This window comes from Protobothrops mucrosquamatus, unplaced genomic scaffold (assembly GCF_001527695.2).
Source record: "Protobothrops mucrosquamatus isolate PMUCROS unplaced genomic scaffold, P.Mucros_1.0 scaffold532, whole genome shotgun sequence".
Lineage (NCBI taxonomy): Eukaryota > Metazoa > Chordata > Lepidosauria > Squamata > Viperidae > Protobothrops > Protobothrops mucrosquamatus.
In genome coordinates, this window is record NW_015386839.1 from 62,160 (window position 1) to 84,504 (window position 22,345).

Sequence of the window (22,345 nt, forward strand, 5' to 3'; positions counted from 1 at the left end):
TCTACTTTGTTCTGTGTTGGAGGATTAGTTTCAACACACAGCCAGACTACCTATATGTTCCTGAGAAGCTGTGGCTTTTGGCTTGTGAAAAAGAGCTTTTACCAAACACAAGGAAGGAAAAATCATCAGTAAGTAAATTGTGGGGGTGTCTCCAAGTGAGCTTTTGAGGACCCTTTGTTAGAAAGGGGCAAGCTGTTAATGTGGGCTGGAAAATCTCTTGGAGAAATTCTTGAACCCTTAAATTAATATTTAAATCTCTAAAACTTAAATCCTTCAGTTTCAAGCAGAGGACATGTTTTTGAAAACAGGTCACTCGGACTTTTCTGGTTGTTTCCTATACTTAAGATAATTTAGATTTTTTTTGAAAAATTGTTTGCATTTGTGTCTGTGTTTTCTAGGTGTGCCCCTGTAGCAATGAAAGTGGTTGTTCAGAGTTTTGGAGGTTGGGTGATCCTCATTTTCAGTTGGGTTTCCCTATGTGTAAGCGTCCCATTGACCAAACGGGAGATGATACTTCAGAAGGAGAATGCCCGCCGTACAGGTGGCAACCTTATCCTAACACAACAGGAAGAAAATTTCAACTGCAAGCTTATGCACCTCAAAAAAACAGAAGTAATGAAAGCTATGCAAACTGGGATATTTCCACCTGCTATGCATTTCTTCAAGGCTAAAAGTTACATTGAACAAAGTGCTGTGTTCAACATCTTAAAAGAAATGCCCAAAGGTAAATACCGTAATTCCTGATTTCCTCAGCACCTCCATGAGTTTCCTGCTAAATATAGTAATTTGGTTGGACTAAAATAAACTCTACAAAGTAAAGGAATAATGACTATTATAGATAATCATCTTCTTTCCAACTATAGAGCTTTTGTTTTAAAACAAAAGTCTATCAGAATTAGTTATAGAGGGGTTTGTTTTTTACAACTTTAGGTAAAATTATTTTCCCAGGTTGTTTGAGTGTTTCAGTTAAGGTACAAACCATGGGCTCAAATGCTGAATGTTTTCTTTCGATATTTACATGTTAGTTTGTTTTATACAAAACAAAAAATAGAGAACTAATCTACTTATCTGTGCCTAATTATATTCATAAATGATAATGGCATAGTGATAAATGACAATATTTGGCAGTTACAGATTTCCTTTTTCCCCTGTGTTTGTTTAACTGCCCACCATTTAGAGCAATAAAGACAATATATTTATTCAGTGCATGGCATACATGGACTAGCAGTAAAGACAATATTACAACATCTTTTCATGGGCTTGTAGCTGACCCCTTTTACTGAGTTCCTTCTTTTGCTTTCAGTCTTTATCAATTCATAGGAATTAAAATTACTTGTTAATGGCTGACTGTAGCTGATCTGTATCTTTGAAAGGGTTATGAAGCATTCAGCTTTCTCTACTCTACTTCTCTACTCCTGTAGTCCTCGACTTACAACCACTTGTTTAGTTCAAAGTTACAATGGCATTGAAAAAAGTGACATACAGTATGACCGTTTTTCACACTTAGGACTGTTGCAGCATCCCCACAGTCACGTGATCAAAATTTGGGCACCTGGCAATGAAAATTTTGGGCTTAATTGTAGTCGTAAGTCAAGGACTACCTTATAGTCGTTTCCAAGGCTGGTCTTTGGTTCACCTCCTCCACGCACACAATTGACTGCCCTGGCTCTCTCTTCCATTGATACCTACACTCTGTGCCTTCAGCATTTCTCCTGTATCTCCCTGTAATACAGATATGGGTCTTTGCTGTCTTAAAATCCCAGGGAACAGTCCATAAGGATGGAACACAATGAATAAGGAAGTTCAATTCAGGTCAACAGCTTTGAGTCTGTCTTTTCACTCCATGGCTTGGCCTTTCCATACAGCAGGATTTTATAAAATTGGTTATCAGATAACATATACCTAAGGTCCACAAACATTTCAAAGAAATATTAATTCCAAATGATAACCCAATTAAAGAAAGATACTGGGTCATTTTAGCATCTAAACTGCAACAATCACTGTTAAACCAGGCAATTTTCCCATTACTAGTTTAAGAACTACACTATATACTATATATCAGGGGTGGGCTACAGTGGCAACTATATGACTGGATTTTAACTCCCAGAATTCCTGAGCCAGCGGTACTAGGAATTTTGGGAGTTGAAGTCTACCAGTTGCAAAGTTGCCATAGTTGCCTGCCCCCTGCTATATATTCTCTGGGTGTTTCACAGAACAAGTTATAATCCACACCTTTATTCATGGCAAGGTGGCTTGGGAATTCTGTGAGTCAAAGTCCATATGTCTTAAAGTTGTTAAGGTTGAGAAACACTGGAGTCCAGTAATGCTATTTTGAAATGATGTTTGGACAAACTACAATGGGAACAATAGCCTCAGCAATACCTTTCTGCCCTGCTTTTCCTCATGCATGATAGTACTGATAATGACCGATTTTGCATAATAAGTATTTGAGTTATATAATGACCACTGACCTCCATTTTTGTCATTTATTTTTGTTTAAAATGGCTACTTTTGTTAGTCGTAGAATCACTAAATGTAAGATTCTGAGATAACTTGGAGATCATATAGTCCAACTTCCAGTCCAGTGTAGTAATCTACTACTACAGTCCAGTGTAATAATCTACTACTACAGCATCTCAATAGATGGCTATCCAGCCCCTTTTACCAATTCCCAAAGCATTCAATTGTATTGAAAAAATTTACCCTGAAAAAATATCCAGGCTTGGGTGACCAGAACTTGTGATAATTCATGGTATTTAAAAAAAAAGTGGTTTTCTTGCATTCTTGTCTCAGGTTTGAGACATGATTGCCTTCATATACATTTTATCTACGCCTTGAATGAAATCTGCCTTCAAGAAACTTGTAGTGAGATCCCAACACAATAAAGAAGCTAAGCAGGCAAATAAAGTCTTAGAGACAATACCGTGAAAGCTGTTCTTGTACCATCATTTGCTCCCTGCCTACTGTTAAACATGCAAATATAGCTAATTTTAAATAAAGAAAACCTTTGTTTGCTAAAGAAGATATCTTCTGGACAATGGTGCAATCCAAGCATTGGAGCCTTTGCACAGTGTTATTGGCTAGGGTTTGTGTTCATCTTTTCAATCTAGACTTGTACAGGGCCAATGTATCTTTAAGCACCATTCCTCTTCCTAGCTTTCTACTGTTTGAGACAATTCAGCTAGTCACTGATAGACTTCCTCACCCCAGAGGCGTAGCGTGGGGGGTGCAGGGGGGGCCGGCCGCACCGGGCGCAACATCTGGGGGGGCGCGCTCGCACTCGCAGCTCTCTGCCCCTGCCTGGCTCACTCACTCTCTCTGCAGTGCTGGCTGTGCGAATCCGATCCGAGCCGCCGGGTCGCCGCCCACTGTGGAAGGGGGGGCGCAAATTACTTGCCTTGCCCCGGGTGCTGACAACCCACGCTACGCCACTGCCTCACCCACATTGGTCAGATCACTATATTGCACTGGGGTATAGATAGATTCTTTGCCTTGGCAAAGCAATTCAATCCAATCTTGTTTTCCTTTGTCCACTTGCTCCTTCCTTGCTGACAGGTGGCCTTTTACATGTTCACGACTATTTTATCCTGAGTCCTGACTGGCTGGTATACAATGCAAGTTACCTGCCGAATTGTTACATCTGCTTCTGCCCGAAATGGACTGTTCAGTTCAAGTTTTCAAAGTCCCCTCCTAAAAAAGTGCCTCTTTGTTCCAAGTGGACTTTGCTAAAGACCTACCGCAAGAGTCTAAAGGATGTGGGTGGATTTGATAAGAGGTGAGTGAAAATATTTCTGAATTGATTACAAGCAAATTTATACTATTATGTTGCTTCTTCCTTCCCCAAGTTGCCTCTTCCAGATGTGCTGGGACTGCAACTCCTTGAATGTATAGCTACCAGTAGTATGCAACAATTTGAAATACAGCAGATTGAGGAAGGCTGGTTTGGAGCATTATCTGCATAATTTTAAAGATGGAATAACTTGTTTTGCGTGTTTATTCCATCAGAGCCTTTTCTTTTAATCTAGAAGCCATCATAGTGCTTCAGTAGAGCAAACATTATATCAAAATTGTTTTAACCATAATACTTAACTTTTGTACAATGTGTTCCCTAATTACTCAGGGTGCCTTACCTTATCCTTACTATGACCCTACAATAAAAAATGTGGAGTTGGGTTGGCTGATAAGACCATATGTTAATCATCCATCTAAAACGTTTTAGTGAATTAATGAGTGAAGACAGAGAACTAATCAAGGAGAGAAGCAATCTAGAACTAAGGAGAAACTTCCTGACAGTGAGAACAATTAACCAGTGGAACAACCTGCNTATTATTATTATTATTATTATTATTATTATTATTATTATTATTATTAATTCAATCAGCACTTCTTTGCAGATATGTACCTTGCACCTCAAGCATATATTTTGCATGCAGAAGATTACAGGTTCAAATCTCGGTATCTCCAGTATACCTATCTAAAACTCTGGGTAGCCACTGCCATTCAGGGTCAATATTACTGGACTAGATGAACTACTGTTCTGACTCATTATAGCAGCTTACATGTATCAGCTCTTTAATTCTTTCTTTTTTCAATATAAAGAGTATTGTTCATAAGAGAGCTTCATTCAGGGCATGGAAGGGTAGATCTGTTTCAAAATTCAACCAGCATTCAGGCGATAACAATAGAGGCATCAAGGACAAGGCTGCTGGGACAGATATGTTGTTTTAGTGCAGATACTAGAAAACCTAATAATGAAGAAGCAACCAAGCCCTCCATAACATCTTATGTTTCTTTACTATGTGAAAATTGATTTTTTTGCTGTCTGTTTCTCAACCTTGGATGTGGAGGGCATCTGCACCATGTTTTGAAAATTGTCCTACCATCCCAGCTTCAGCCCTCACTCCAAGACCTACATGGTTATTGAATACTGTGTACTCTGCACTACATAGAATCAATTAATACATATATATCCATCATGCAGTTCGCTTTTTTGGATAAGCAACTGAATCCAAAACACAGGGAAGAAATAATAAATAGTAAGCAAAGGGAATGGTATGAAATAAGAAAAAAGAAAGGTAATGTACTTAAATCCAATTTATAAGAACATGAATTCCCCCTTTCCATAATTTCTCATCTTTGTAACTCATCCCATCTTTGATTTCATGCTGTACCTTGAAACATTGCTTTTTATTTTTCAAGCTTCTCTCCTTTTGAAGATCTCACCAACTCCATCCAGCCATGATTCTGTTTCTCCTTCCTCTTGACCCATACATTCTTCTTTCATGTATTTGTTTTGCAATTCAGTTCTCATTAATTCTTTCTATGTGACCAAACCATATCAACACTCCTTTCATGCTGATCACCCACTTTTGTGTTCAGCCTACATTCATTCTTCATCCATTCATTCTTGACCCTATCTCTTTTTGTTTTGTCCCACACACTTCTTAAGCCCCCCCCATTCCCGCTGCATTCAGCTTTTATGTTTCTCCTGATATTTCCAGCTCTCATGCTCTTACACACAGCCAGTTTTGCTTCCTCTGACAAATAGGAATTCCTCACAAGTCCTATATCATTTACTCACTTTCTTCCAGCATTGGCGTGTCTTCAAATTTCTCCATCCATTTTCCTACCCATAGTAAACATTCTGTGAAGGAATTAAAAACCCATCATGTCTGTTTGGTTCATTTTATCTTTTCTGAAAAGAGGAGAACCAGGACAGCTTGATTCTGCAAGGACAAAATTTTGCTGAGATTAAAATGATAATGGCAACACAAATAGCTCTCAACTTACGACCACAATTGAGCCCCAAATTTCTGTTGTTAAATGAAACAGTTGTTAAGTGAGTTTTGCCCCATTTTACGACCTTTCTTGCCACAGTTGTTAAGTGAATGCAGTGGTTAAGTTAGTAACATGGTTGTGAGGTGAATCTGGCTTCCCCCAATGACTTTGCTTGTCAGAAGTTCGCAAAAAATGATCACATGACCCCGGGATACTGCAACCATCATAAATATGAGTCAGTTGCCTAGTGTCTTGAATATTGATGAAGTGACCATGAGGACACTGCAATAGTCGTGTGAAAAATGGTCCTAAGTCACTTTTTTTCAGTGCTGTTGTAACGTCAAAGAGTCACTAAATGAACTGTTATAAGCTGAGGACTACCGGTACTATCATACTTAATACATATCAGTCCTAAAAATGCAATTCTACATTATCTTAGTAGGATTTAGGCATAATAGGACTTATTTTGAGTAAATATTATCAAGTTGCCCAAAACTCGTGTTCATTTTCTAAAAAAACCCTCTAGTTTAAGATTTTCTTCATTTGTATTTATTTTATTTTTTTTGGCCAAATTTTTGTGATATTTCCCTGCTGAGCTGAAGGAGATCTGTCTTTTAAAACTGCCATTTGTGGGCATTCCTTGTGTCTTATACTTCAGATAACTTTGTAAAAGATGCCTCCCTGCCCTTCATTCATTCTTGGTTTCTAGGGTGATGTTTGCTATGTCACGACATAAGCAGTTGTCCGAATAGACCTGAAATGGCAGTTACTACCACATATAAACTAGCAGAAAATGCTGCCATTCTTGCTATGGTTCATTTCCTTTCTATTATGTTGCATTGTTTATGGAGTAGTTTCTTGCATTGCCCAATCTTTTGTCTGCTAATGTAACAAGAAAGACCCCCCATTGTCATGCACAAGAGGGCAGAGTTAACGTTGCTGTGGAAACCTTAACTTTGAATTCCTTGACTGGTGGAACTTTAAAAAAAAAAAAAGGAAAACACCCTGAGCAAATTAGGGCTATTGGATGTTTTAGCTTCCTTCCCCACTCTTTTAATCTAGTCCTCCCATCCCACTTAATAAGGGAATGAAACATTACCTGCAGTTGAAAGCATAGGGAGAACTTCTTGGGCAGAGAAACAGCAGCTGGCCCTTTAAATGTGTGGCAAAGAGAATCCATTTTGTGCTGTCTCCTCCTGTCTGTTTGATCAGACTCATTGCTACCTTGGTTTAGAATAATTGGCAGTGCTATTTCTTGTAAGTTGTGGAACACACAATATTATTATGATTAATAATGACGGAGATGATGGGGGAATTCAGTCTAGGTCTTGCTTGTGCCATTATGTATATTTTTCACTGATCAGGCTCTGATTAAGAAAAGCACCAAGCATGAACTACTGTATAGGACCTGGTCACAGTTGTCATAGTGAAGGAATGTGGTCTGGGTCCTGGGTGAAACCCTGGTTTATTATGAAGGGCTTGGATGGAACAACAGCATGAGCCAAACTTGATTTGCATACTTCACTGCATACAATGAGCATATTTGCATGTTATTCGCTTGGGGAGATGATAATAAGTCAAAAGACACTTGACTGACACTTCTTAGGATGAAATAAAGTGGAATTACTCATTCCAAAGAAAATGCAAGAGTACTAATGAAAATTGAACACTAAAATTGATATCAAAACATTTTAGAGGCCTTAGAACAGTGGTTCTCAACCTTTTTAATGCCGTGACCCCAACCGGTCGTAAGTCGAGGACTAAACCGGTCATAAGTCAAGGACTAAACCGGTCGTAAGTCGAGGACTGAACCGGTCGTAAGTCGAGGACTACCCAACCGGTCGTAAGTTGAGGACTTTCCCTGCCCGGGAGCGCCGCGCACGCGTGGTTCCGCCCCCTGCGCCGGCCAAGGCATAGCTGGCAAGCGGCAGAGACGGAGCAGGCCGACCACCAGCTGGCCCAGCCCAAGGGAGGTAAGGCACCCGCCGGAAAACAGGAAAAAAATGGCAGACAAAAAAATGGCAGACAAAAAAAATGGCAGACAGCCTTGCTTGGCGACCCCCGTGAAATGGTCGATCGACCCCAAATGGGGTCCCGACCCACAGGTTGAGAACCACTGCCTTAGAACAAATATTTATGAGTGTAGAAATTGCTCAGAATTCAAATTCATTTTCGGTAATAGAATCCTATGTTTAGAAGGGATGTTAGAGGTCATCCAGTCCAGTTGACTACTCAGGTGGACGATCCACTCCAGCATTTCTGACAGACCATCCAGCCTCTTACCTGAAGACTTGCAAATGAACTCACCACCTCATGAGGCAGCCCTTTGGGCTGACAACTAATATATTCAATATGTTCTTATTGTCTAAATTTGACAATAAGATTGCTAAATATCAAGATAGAAAACGTGATATATTTAATGGCACCACCAAGTTAGTTGAAGACTTAGTTGGGTCCATGTGCACATTGTTTGAAGCTTGTTTAGTGTTAACCTTCCATATATTTTTGTGACATGATGTGTTTTCATGAATCTAGCCTATTTTTCTTCTTTATGGCTCATTATGTGAATCCAAAATGTAGCCTAACCCAATAGCCAGGTTTTACTGAATGATTCCCAGGCAGCTTTCCTCTTATTCCTTCTGCTCAATTTCTTAAAAAGAAGGAAGTTCTCCTCCCAACCCCCAGAGCCAGCAGACATTAGTGCTATCTGAATATTTACACTCTGATGCTAATCTTCTTGCAAAAGGAGAATTAACTAAGTGAGGGAGAAACAGCCCCTGGATTAAGTAGCTGGTGCCTTCTGCATAATGTCTTCTAAGGCTTCCCAGGGGAAGCTTGATCTGGGATACCATCAGAGGAGGACTTCCTGCTGACCTGATACCAGTAGGATCCTCAGCATTTCAGCTGCTGCAGCATGGCCCATGAATCTGGCCAATTGTTTCTTCTGGGGTTCTACTTTTAGTTGCACATTTCTCAGTTTTAGCAAATCTTGTGTGCTAAACTTTGCTCTGCACATGCTGTCTTCTCTCTTCTCTGTAATTGTAATAACAATATAATTGTTAGCAGTAGTAACAAATCAGCATCCCAGTTTATTTGTTTGCAAAATAATCATCTTTTCTCATGTTCTTCTTTGGATCCAAAAAATGATTATGGCAAATGATCCCAGTGGAATGGATTCCTTTCCATGTTCCGTATGGGAGCCCTTAAGATCCTTGAAGACCGCTACCATATTTTACTGTGTCTTTTTCTCTCCATGTTAAGCATAGCCAATGTTTCCAATCTTTCTTTATAATCGTTTCTTTCCAGGCCACTTGTCTTTATGGGTTTTCTCCTTTGGACAAAGTCCAGTGCCCAAAACTAGACACAATGTTCTATAGATACTGTATATCTAGCGTATGCAGAATGGAGTGGAACAGTGATTTCTCATGATCTTGACCCAATCCTGTATTTAATACTGACATGTTTTTGGCTCATATTCAAGTTGTGCTCCACCAAAACACCGTTCTCGAACATCATGTTGCCGAGCTTGGCGCCCTACATCTCATAATCATGCTTTCCTACCTAGATGAAGGCATTTTTCTGCCCATTATTCCACCTTGTCAAGATCTTTCTGAATCTTGAGGTTATTCCCATCTATCCTATCCCACCTTGACAAATTTGATCCAATCCTGTTTATCTTTTCAAGATCATATTTTCCCTCCCCACATCAAAGTCATTGATAACTGAACAGCACAGAGCCTAGATCAGGGGTCTTCAAACTGGCTGAGGAATTCTGGGAGTTGAAGTCCACAAGTCTTAAAGTTGCCAAGTTTGAAGACCCTTGGTCTAGATCAGGGGTAGGCAACCTTGGCTCTTTTATGACTTATGGACTTCAACTCCCAGAATTCCTGAGCCAGCCATGGGAGTTGAAGTACACGAGTCATAAAAGAGCCAAGGTTGCCTACCCCTGGTCTAGATGGTGTTAAGTTGACACAATGTATGCCATAGAGTGCTTAGAAAATCTAATTCTTGTACACAAAGCTACCTTCAAAATGCCTCAAGAGAGAATATTAAGGATTGTATGCCTTCCCAGTTTTTTTTAATTAATAAGAATCACAATAGCTGCAGCACTACCAAATCTTGAAAAGATAAATTGGATTGGATCTGGTTAATGCTTGGATAAGAGATTACCAGGAAATATCAGACCTATAAACTGCATTGGGAAATAAAAACAGTCACATCCTCTTTTTGCATTTTTGCACCTGTTTTGTGGTTAGTTCAGTTTTTGTTTAGCATATTCTGGTTGTTGGCCATGGTTTATGGGTTATAGCAAACCTATTTAGTGGTTAATTCACTAAAAATAGTTAAGTAACCTGAAATAGTGGGATGAATAAATTTATTATTCTGACCAAATATGCTTAGGACAGAATCCTAGGATAACATCTGAAGTGCACATACAGTACTAAATGTTGATTGGAATTTATGGCAGGGAGGGAAAAGAGCAATTAAGAAATATGAAGCATAAATTAAGAATAAAGAATACACATGCTTAGTAATGCTGGTGCACGAAAGAGAGCTAAAAGTTATGTTGAGAAAATGGAAATGTGTTATTACTCCAAACTTCAAGGAATGGTTGTTGGAAAGGTGTCATTTATTTCTTTGGAAAATTATTTTCAGATTATTTACTTGATTATTTTCTACCAATCAAAAGATTCAGGTGTATGTGCTACTATGGCAGACATGTGATATTTCACAATAATATTTTGTGTTAATCATTAGTGTATTCATTAGTAAATCAATGACTTGATAAGTATAACATTTAAGACAGATATTTTTTTTCATTTTTCTTTTCCTTATTAGTATATATTTTTAATTTGCGGTTGTCTCTTCTCTATTTGTTTCTTTTAAGATTGAAGTTTGTTAATTGTGTATGCATAAAATAAATATTGTTTTTTTAAAAAGCGATTGTGCAAGGGAATGATCTGTGGAGCATTTAAAAGGATCTTGAGCTTGTGTCCAAGAACAAGAGATTTTGTGATGATTCCTCAGGTCAGAAGGCAAGCTTCTTATAGGCACATTGTTAAATTGCCACTATGCCTTTCTTTCTCCCTCTCCAGTTTACTGAGGAACCTAACACTAGTAACAGATACTCCGGAGAAGACCTACCCAACTCAAGCTTTCATTTGGGACAAATTTGAAAATATCTTTAAGACCGCTTCTGGCATTATTAACTATGCACCTGTGTTTAAATCCTATTTCTATCAAGGTCTGGTGGAGCTCTATAAAGACAATGTGCAGTATGTTGAGATCAGAGTTATCCTACCACCGGTAATACATTTCTCTTCTCCTTCTCCTTCTCTTTCCCCTCCCCTCCTCCTCCTCCCTTCCCTCTTTCCCTCTCCTCTTCCTTCCCCTTCCCCTTCTCTTCCACCTCCATCTCCCTTCCCCTTCCCCTCCTCATACTTCTTTGGTCTTCTTTGAAAAAGTACTGCTTGGGTGTCCCTTGATAGAATGGACAAAAATATACTTTTTTTAAACATCATAATCAACATTCAAAAACTACCAGAATGGTAGTCCACTTCCCTTAAGGAGAGAAGGAGAGAGAGATCACCCTTCTTGAAGTAGGGGAAATCTCCCTATTTTTATATCATGTACAGTATATCCTATCCGGTGCTTTTATTTCCAGGTGGCAGTATATAACTGTTTTTTTCCTATACTGGGACTGATTGGACGTATATAACCAGATCTTATTCTGTGGTTTGAATAAGAATAAGAGTGGGCTACATACATCCAATGAGTCCAGATTTACCATGAAATTAGTCACATACTGCCTCCTGGTGATCTATGTTAGCAAGTGGTTACATATGGTATGTATAGTTTTCCTGTAAGAGCTTTTTTCACATGGTTTAAACTTTTGTGTGTTCTTTTTTTTTGCCCACAGATATATGAGCTGGATGGAAGTCTTCATGATAAATTTTGGTCTGTGGCAGCTTTTGAAGAAGTGTCTAAGCAATTTGTAAATGATCATCCTGATTTTGTGGGACTAAAACTTATATATACGACACACCGGTAAGGAATGTCCAGATAGCTTTGTCAACTGGGGCAGGTCCATACATTTGAATTTAAGTAACTAATATTAACAAGTAAAGTGGAAGAACACAATTATATTGGCACTGAAAGGCCTGAAGAATCAGGCTGGGATTAGATCCTTTTTGGGGGGGGGGAACATCTGTGTGGTTGACTCCAACTTATCAATCAATATTAACTAGCAAAAATAAAACCATCTTAATTTTTTAAAAATTAAACCACCTTTGGGTAATGACTAAAAATCGCATCATTCTCTTTATAGCTATCTATCCAATAAGTATCTAGATATATGTTTCTTCCTGACCCCCACTAGGATTATGAATCCATAAGTTCTGAATTACAGACCAGCACTCACATCATAGTAGCTAGTGGCAAGGGAAATGGGCAACACTAGGAGTATCAGAGGTTCCTTATCCTACCATAGCTGTTTCTGAATGATTTTTTAAAGCCTACCAGTCTCCTGTCTTCCAACTTCTTATTGCCATGGAATAGAAATTAGATCAATTGATACAAAAGAGCTACGTTTGATGGAATTTGTGGGTTTGTTGGAGAGTGTTAAAGGGAAGGAGCTTGAAAGCACATAGGCATGGGACTAAGACAGAATTGAACCTCACCACCTCTGAAGTTGGGGTGTAGCGAGTTCTGAATCTTCAGAAGGATGAACCTAAAATATGATATAATGGAAGTGAGGAATAACTTGGCTTATTCTAAGCCAATCCAAATTGAGCTTGACATCATAATGAGCATGTAGAAGAATTTCAGGTGTGAAGTACGTGTTTGGTACTATAAAAAGAATCCCTTTTGGCATGTTTCCCCAATTTGATACCCTCATAGTTATTCAGAGATTGTGAGATTTATAGGCTAACATATGGCAGGGGTACCAACATTGATTGGTAAGGCTGATGTGAGTTAAGTATTTTGTTCCAATTTTTTCATTAAAAAGGGAGCCTGATTAAGTACATAGTCACATCTTAGCTCATAAGGGAGTTATCTGGCTGAGGAATTCTGGACGTTGAAGTCTATAAGTCTTAAAGTTGCCAAGTTTGGAGACCGCTAAGTTACATCCCTCTGGGATGAATGCATTAATATGCAAGTATTGCCTGCAGATGGGATTATCCATGAGTATGTACCTTATAAACGTACTAAATAAATAGCCTTTCTCTCATGACTTCTTTCTCCCTGTTGTTGGTGAACTGGTTAGGTATATATTCTGTTTTTAGCCATCATACAAGTTTAGCCAAATATTTGTTCAGCACTTTTTAATCAAAGCAACAGTATCTACAACCTTTTTTTCCTTGATATTTTCTCCTGCTTTTGCCTTTCAGAAAGCAAAGTGTTTCCCAGATCAAAGAAGCTATTCGCACAGCCATCAAACTCAGAACTAAGTTCCCAAATACTGTGGCAGGGTTTGATTTGGTAATTCCTGATATTCATTCCTCATGGGTTGTATGTTTTATTTTAGAAGGACTGCAAGAAGATGAAATAGTGGGGAGCTAAAGTATTTCAGCTGCAGTCCCATCACATGACTACCTTAGCCCTGCACTGAAGCCCAGACCAGATGCTCAACCAGGAAATTGTTAGATTATATTAACAGAATTTTGCAAGACTGAAAGTATTTCTCCCCTGCTTCCCTTTTACATATAGTCCTTGACTTACAACCACTTGTTTAGTGGCTGTTCGAAGTTGCAACAGCACTGACCATTTTTCACACTTACAACCATTGCAGCCTCTCCATGGTCACATGATCAGAATCCAGGTGCTTGGCAATCCAGGTGCTTGGCATTATTGATGACAGTTGTACTATCCCGGGGTCATGTAATCACCATTCATGACCTTCCCAGCTGGCTTTCAACAAGCAAAGTCAATGAGGGAAGCCAGATTCACTTAACTGCAGAAATTTGCTTAACAACTGTGGCAAACAGGTCATAAAATGGGACAAAACTTATTTAATAATTGTCTTGCTTAGCACAAAAATATTTGGCTCAATATGACAAATATTGACTACCTGAAATTAGGGAGGGTCTCTAATTTCCAGTGCCATTCCCCTCTTCTGTGCACTGAGACATCTTGAACGTTCTGGTTGTCTACTCTGCAGTTTCCCTCCTGTCTGCCAAGGTCATTCCCACATACTATTTCATCTCATCATTTTATAAAGGAAACACCCATACAGTTGAACCTTAGACTTATTTCTGAGACAGAATGTTATAGAGACACTGGTAATCTTTGACTTATGACTGGCTGTATAATGACCATTTGAAGTTACAATAGACTCAAAAAAAAGTTATTCACCATCTCAAAGTCATGACTGCTGCACCAGCTCCATAAGTCACGTGATACATTTTGGAAGGTTGACAACCAACTTGCAGCATTTTCTTGTCACATGATTGGAGCTACAATTATCTGACTCACTTAATCACAGTAGCTTACTTAACAACCACCATAAAAATGGTCTTAAAATTGAGTCAAGTCATGTGGCGACTTACAATCACAATGACTTAGAGCCAAAATTCTGGGCTCAATTGTAGTCATAATTCAAGGACTATCTGTATTGTAATCCTTGTGAACATTGCCTGTCTTAATCAAGTGAGAAACTGAACTATAGAATTTCCATACTTACAGCTCTGTACCTCACTGCTGGGGTGGAGACCACTGCCTCACAATCGATTTCATTTGCATGCCTTTCCCAAGATAGTATAAAACAGGGGTCCTCAACCTTGGCAACTTTAAGACTTGTGGACTTCAACTCCCAGAATTCCTCAGCCAGCTTTGCTGGGAGTTGAAGTTCACAAGTCTTAAAGTTGCCACGGTTGAGGACCCCTGGCATAAAACAAACCTACTTCACTTCTGCTTTGCCAGAGTGTTAATGCATTCAGGTGCTCACTATTGCTGGCTGAATAGCATGAATCACAAGCTGGGAAGCAGGGGGTATGGCAGGCAGGCAGTTGGCCCAAGTGAAAGAACAGAAAGAAAAGACTGACTTTTTGAATTTGCAATCATCCAGTGGCTTGTTATGGGCCATTGCTGTTTGCAGCTGGTGCCATGCTACAGGTAATCCTTGACTTACAATAGTTCATTTAGTGACCGTTTGAAGTTACAACGGCACTGAAAAAAGTGACCTATGACCATTTTTCACACTTATGACTGTTGCAGCATCCCCTGGTGATGTGATTTACATTCAAATGCTTGACAACTGGCTCATCTTTATGACGGTTGCAGTGTCCCGGGGTCATGTGATCATCTTTTGTGACCTTCTGACAAGCAAATCAATGGGGAAGCCAGATTCAATTAACAACCGTGTTACTAATTTAACAAGTGCAGTGATTCACTTAAGAAATGTGACAAGAAAAGTTGTAGAATGGTGCAAAACTCATTTAACAAATTTCTTTCTTAGCAACATAAATTCTGGGCTCAATTGTGATCGTGAGTCGAGGACTACCTGTATTAATAGAGTAGATCTGTTTGGTTTTTTAAAATGATAAATAGTTATTGATATATTAATAATACCTAAGTACTGAATGCTGATCCAGAGCAATGCTCTTTTTCAGGTTGGTTGGGAAGATGGTGGATACTCTCTCTGGGAACTGAAAGAAGCTTTAAGTTTGCCAGAAACTCAAGGAATTAAGTTGCCATATTTCTTTCATGCTGGTGAGACAAGTAAGCACAAATACATCACAGTGCTCCTTTGAAGTGCAATAAATAAGAAATTAATTCTGCAAACTTCTTTGTAATTACCTCTTGAGGTGGACCTTTTGAACACAGTAGTAGGTATTTCTAAGTAAATATACATCTATTTATGACAGTGGTTCTCAACCTGTGGTCTGCAGCCCCCTGGGGGGCCAAGATGTCATCACGAGGGGTCCATGAAGGCTTGAAGAAATGTTATTATTTAAATCTTGAGTTAAGTCCTGGTGGTCCATGGCCATGGTCTGTGGCCAAAAATGATATTTAAAAGGGGTCCATGGTGAAGAAAAGGTTGAGAAACACTGATATATGATATTCACTCATCAGTGCTGAGATCAGATTGCTGTTCTCAGAAATTCTCACATACTTTCTTCTCCAAAATACAGAAGGATATAAAAAAGCCAATATGACACAAAAGACAGGACAGGTGTGGGGATCCTGAAGGTTTATCTTGGAAAAATAAAAATGGAGATCGAGGAACATCCTAGATGTTAGGATTAAATTAGATGTGATGACAGAAAACTATAGGGAAAATATGGAGTTAATCTTGGTTGGCAACCTTACTTAGCAGACCGTATATGTGCAAATAGCCCATTGCATCAGGCCTCAACTTATGACCTTAATGGAGCCTGGAATTTTCAGAGTAAATCATGATGGTCATAAGTTGAGAGACCTGTGTGTCTTGAATTTATGAGTTTTTTTGCAACAGTCATTAAGCGAATGATTAATGTTTGGCAACTTTGAGCAAATGACTTTAGTTGAATTTCATGAAGAATTTTGCTCCATGGATAAAATAGGTATATGATACCATTGTGACTTAGTTTAAATCCTTAAAAAAAAACACCTTGTGAGAAATCTTCATGCTCTTCTGCAGAAGATGCTAAAAGGTTTTTCCACACATTGCATTAATTATTTTTCTTTCAGAATAAAATTTTGAGAGAGTTTTACCATGATGGCCATCCTTTTGTAAAGGTATAATAACTCTTCTTTTTCTATATTACTCAGACTGGGAAGGCACTTCGATAGATAACAATTTGTTGGATGCTCTGCTATTGAATACCAAGCGGATTGGTCACGGCTTTGCCCTTGCCAAGCATTCAGAAGTTAGGAGGTTGGCGTTGAAAGGAAATATTGCTATAGAAGTCTGTCCTATTTCTAATCAGGTATTGTTCAAGGAAAAGAGAGCTGAGCTTTGCTCTAGAACAGTGGTTCTCAACCTTTTTAATGCCGCGACCCCCAACCGGTCGTAAGTCGAGGACTAAACCGGTCGTAAGTCAAGGACTAAACCGGTCGTAAGTCGAGGACTAAACCGGTCGTAAGTCGAGGACTAAACCGGTCGTAAGTCGAGGACTACCCAACCGGTCGTAAGTCGAGGACTTTCCCTGCCCGGGAGTGCCGCACATGCGTGGTTCTGCCCCCTGCGCCGGCCAAGGCGTAGCTGGCAAGCGGCAGAGACGGAGCAGGCCGACCGCCAGCTGGCCCAGCTCAAGGGAGGTAAGGCACCTGCTGGAAAAGGGGAAAAAATGGCGGACAGCCTTGCTTGGCGACCCCCGTGAAATGGTCGATCGACCCCAAATGGGGTCGCGACCCATAGGTTGAGAACCGCTGCTCTAGAATCTTCTGGGATAGGAGATGACTTAATGTATTATTTCCAATCCTTTTATAGACCTCATGGGCTTCCATAGAAAATGAAAAATACTAGGTTTTATTTGGGAATATTCCCGTCAGCCCAGAAAAAAGGAAAGATAAAAGATGCAGATTGAGGAACATTCTAGATGTTAGGATTAAGTTAGATGGGATGACAAAAAACTAGAGGGAAAATATGGAGTTAACCCTTACTTAGCAGACAGTCCATGTGCAAATAGCTCAATATGTGTAGTCTTACACTTATGACCTTAATGCAGGGGTATCAAACTCAATTTCATTGAGGGCCGCATCAGCATTGCGGTTGCCCTCGGGGGACCGGGTGGGTGTGGCCAGGGTGAGTGCGGCCTACTGGGTGGGTGTGGATGGAGTGGGTGTGGCTTACTGGGTGGGCATGGCCAGCTGCACATCATTCGCGTCAAGGGTGCCTGTGGGGGCCTGGGCAGGAGCGGGACAGATCTGAGGGTCTCTGGCAGAAGGGGGTGGGACCAGGGCAAGCGCCAAGGCATGGTCCATTTCTTCATTCCTCACAAAGGGTGACACCTCCCCAGCATGCACCCAGGGGGCGGGGCCGACGCAGCAGCGGCTGGTTCCTCGCTGTTTCTAGACGGCCTTGTGGAGCTAAGACTGAATGTGTTTCAGCATAGATGGCCACCACAAAATTGTACATTGGCTCTCGGCCGGTCTGGGCTAGGGCCAAGGCAGCGGGGGCCATTCCCTCACTGTTTCCAGGATGGCTTCGCGGGCCACATGAAACCATTTTGCAGGCCGCATCCGGCCCCCGGCCTTGTGTTTGACATGTCTGCCTTAATGGAACCTGGAATTTTCATGATGGCCATGGGTCAAGGCACCTGCGTGACCTGACCCAAATTTATGACTTTTTTGTGGCAGTCATTAAGCCAGAATAAACGAGTATAAAGAATAAGAGGCCAGAAACCAGTACAAATGTTGTAAATAGTGGTCACATGACTACAGGAACATTAAAGATGAACCGGTTGCCAAGCACCTGAAATTCCAAGTCATGTGACCAGAAGGGGTTTGTGCAGCCACCAGAACTCCAGAACTGAGTTATAAGTAACTTTTGGGAGGATCCATCATAACTTCAAATGGTTGCTAAGTGAGGGATACACCAAGAAAGTTATTAAGAGACATATAATTATAGGCTAAAAGGAGGAGTTAACTTTAATAAGGAAAATGTATGCTTAGATGGAAACATTATATCTCTGTCTACATGGTGAAATACAGAAATGGGAAGAATAAACATTAGTCTTTCTGAAACAAGCAGGCTAAAGATTAGAGTACTGTATCAGTTTTTCAATCATGGAAGAGCAGATTAGAGTTAGAAACAAAATACCACCTTTTCCATGTTGTCTAGCACTCAGTAGGATAAAAGATGCGAAGAGTAGAAGTCACTGAGGGCAACTGGATTTGCTGAACAATAATTCATTTTAACAACTGCAGTGATTTGCCAAACCACCATGGCAAAAAAGGTCATAAAGTTGGACGTGACTCCGTTAACAGCTGCCTTGCTTAGCAATGGAAATTCTGGTCCCAATTGCCATAAGTCAAAGACTACCTGTAGAGGAAACAACAAATGAGAAGAAGAGAAAGAAAAGAATCTGAGGGGGAAAAAGTCCAGAAGGTGTAAAATATTTATTTAAGATCAGTTGATTCCTGAATACTGGTTAAGTTTCTGGAGAGATGTTTACTGCTCTCTTACTACTGGTTGAATAACCTCAACCGTTTAGAAAAGTAGGTATTTTGTTGCTCACCATATCCAAATAGCAGCTCTTTTGTGCATAGACAAGCCCTCTTGTGACAGTGATTTTGTGACAGTAGATCTAGATCAGGGGTAGGCAACCTTGGATCTTTTATGACTCGTGGACTTCAACTCCCAGAATTCCTGAGCCAGCCATGCTGGCTCAGGAATTCTGGGAGTTGAAGTCCACGAGTCATAAAAGACCCAAGCTTGCCTACTCCTGATCTAGATAAGTTCTCAGAATTCTGAATGTCCCATAGGTCCAATTGGCTCACAACCAAATGCAGATTTAACTAAAATAACTCTTGGCTTATGTGTTCTTCTTCAAGGTCCTGAAGCTAGTATCAGATCTGAGAAACCATCCTGCTGCTTTTCTGTTGTCAGAGGGTCATCAGATAGTGGTTGCCTCTGATGATCCGTCCGTCTTTGGAGCAAAGGGATTATCCTATGACTTCTATGAGATGTTTATGGGCATAGGAGGGATGAGTGCCGATCTGAGAACTCTGAAGCAACTGGTGCTAAACTCTTTAAAGTAAGTGCATCTCTTTTGTATGCTGACATTTATGGACCAAGAAACCCCATGTATGTACAAACCTTTGTCCAAACAGGGCAATAAATAGGCACAATGTTTAGAGCCAGCTGAACTTTTCATATATATCACCACTCTAGTTTATATCAGCATTGAATTAAGAGTCAACAAAATTTGGATAGGAAGTCCAAATATGAAACTACATCTACCCTGCCATAATAGAGGTTTTTTTGCATAAAAAATGAAAATACACAGTTTGCTGACCCAAAACATTTAGGTACTAGGGATGGAACTAGGTGGAGTCTTCTTCACAACTATGCATGCTATAAAAACACTTTACAAGCACTACAAATTCTACTCTTTTTTGTTTATTGTGCCCATCACCTTCTTCCTAGAGTGCCAGTCCTACTAAAAGTCCTACTAAATTCAGTAAGATTTATTTTTTATTAGATCTGCCAAAGCATAATGGTGCATATTTTCCCCTTCTCTGTCTCTCTCCTGCTGATACCATCTCTGCTTCTGCTCCTCACTCCCTGAACTTCCAAACCAATACTTAGGTAAAGATTGGGAATGAATGGGCCATTGCTCTCTATTCTTCCTAGATTCTATTGACCTAAAGTTTGTGTGAATCCTCAACGTGCCAACCTTTTGTCTTGAAGGGATTTTTTAACCTTCTGTGCCCTCCATCTGGCACTCATCCGTTCAGCAAAAACAGTGGAATGGATGGACTCAAGCAAGGCCATCTAAAGGATCTGAGATCAATTCCTGAAAGCTGCTGGACGTTAGCTTCAAGCCCAGCATTAGAAAGAATGAAGACGAATATACGTGTCACACGATAATGTTGCTGGAATCTAATCTGGGTCGGTCACCAGGACCAAAGGTTTAGTCTTCCAAGCTTTTGGACTCGTGCTCAGAGAACTTCTCTCTAGCAGACACTAGACACTCTGCTAGAGAGAAGTTCCCTGAGGATGGGCTCCAGCACAAGTCCAAAAGCTCAGAAGACTAAACCTTTGGTCCCGGTGACCGACCCAGATTGGATTCTACACCAGCATCAGAAATCTGATCCATTCCTATAGAGCAGGGGTAGTCAACCTTGGCTCTTTTATGACTCGTGGACTTCAACTTCCAGAATTCCTGAGCCAGCTGGGAGTTGAAGTCCACGAGTCATGAAAGAGCCAAGGTTGACTACCCCTGCTATAGACATTAGTACAACAGTGACACAAGCGTTTCCTCCTCTTACTCTGAGCTCGAGGCTGGGGCCGTAACAGCTACTATATTAAGAACTTTTGCTGAGTTACAAAAATACCCACAATGTTTAGTCGGGCACAAAATAGTGGCATTTACTGTCCCATTACCTATCCCTGTCCTGCTTTTTTACCCTTTTCTCAGTCCTAAAAGACACCTGATTTCCCTCCAAAGCTTATGGGTAATGGATTCTATCAGATTTGACCCACTCAGCAAGCAATGGAATCAGGGGAGAAATCTATTTTAAGTGGTACAGTTAAGGATGACTTCAGCCTTCCTTACTCACACGAGTGGGCAGGAATACGAGGCAAAAAAAGATATTGCTGGCCATGTTGGCATCACCATTAAGTGCAAATGAGAACTGGCTTCAATGTGCTTAGTTGGAAAGCAAGCCATATTCCGTTTATTCAGTATCTCCTGAATACAAATGTGTTGAGTTTTAAGTCGTTTCTTTAAGAGTATCTTGCTATCTTTAAGTCTTTTCCCTTCGTAGATACAGTAGTATGCAACCTGCTGAGAAGAAAAAGGCCATGAACATTTGGCAAAAAAAATGGGACCACTTCATAGCCAATTCTGCCGCTTCACCCCAGGTAGCTGTTGGGAAATAGGCCACAGTAGAGATTCTATACAAAATCTTGCTTCTCCCAGGTAATTTGATCAGATCATTGCTCACTTAACAATCTAGCAAAAATAATTGAAATCAGAACATACTCCATAAAGGTGGAATGTATTGTATTGAGATTGAATCGAAGTAGTGATCCCTTCCCCTCTAACAGTGGAAATTCTTCTGAGTTTGGGTTATATTCGTAATTATTGTTGTATAATTGTGGGTAAATAAGAGGAAGGAGTAGGACAGATTGACTATGAGACTGAAAGAAAAAGAAGAAACAGAATATTATCAAACTTGGGACTTATTTTATCGATGGCTAGAGGAAAGAATAAAGGATTAGGAATTAAATATGTATTAGCGAATGTAAACTCAGACAGCACGTTGGTTGAAAAATTATTATTGTATGTATGGAAAAAAATTAATAAAACCTTTTAAAACAAAAAAAGAGGAAAGAGTATAAAGTACAGGTAGTCCTCGACTTATAACCATTCCTTTAGTGACGGTTCAAAGTTACAACAGGGGTCTTGGTGCTCTCTGAGCTTGTTTTCTTGCAGACGTTTCATTACTCTAGCACTGATGATGTTATCTAGTTAGGGTAATGAAATGTCTGCAAGAAAACAAACAAGCTCAGAGAGAACCAAGGACCCCTCATTTCAACCCTGAGCTGCAAATATTCTCCTTCATTGATACCACATATGGGCATCAAACGCTTCAGACAGCATACAAATGGGGAAAAAATTCCTGCAGGCACACTTCCACCAAAGAACAACTTTTCTTCCTGCATGAATGCCTACGATGGCATGCTCTACCTACCAGTGTCAGGTACAAGCCTCCAATCAACTGCACAGTTGGATGGAAAATAGCCCCAGAAAGTGAGCGATAAAAAAAGACTAGCACTGATGATGTTACCTAGTTAGGGTAATGAAACATCTGCAAGAAAACCAGCAAGCTTAGAGAGCACCAAGAGCCCTCATTTCAACCCTGAGCCACAAATATTCTCCTTCAAAGTTACAGTAGCACTGAAAAATGTGAC

The 22,345-nt window shown here is 40.1% G+C and overlaps 1 protein-coding gene across 1 annotated transcript; it reads left to right on the forward strand.

Moving 5' to 3' along the window:
- Positions 1–409: 409 nt before the first annotated feature.
- ADA2 (adenosine deaminase 2) lies at positions 410–21,566 on the forward strand. The gene is made up of 9 exons (XM_015816942.1): positions 410–724; positions 3,556–3,775; positions 10,875–11,085; positions 11,699–11,826; positions 13,170–13,260; positions 15,390–15,498; positions 16,531–16,688; positions 19,258–19,460; positions 21,196–21,566. Exons 1-9 carry the CDS (start codon positions 415–417, stop codon positions 21,308–21,310), a joined length of 1,545 nt encoding a protein of 514 aa, XP_015672428.1. The 5' UTR covers positions 410–414; the 3' UTR covers positions 21,311–21,566.
- The last annotated feature ends 779 nt before the right edge of the window (positions 21,567–22,345 follow it).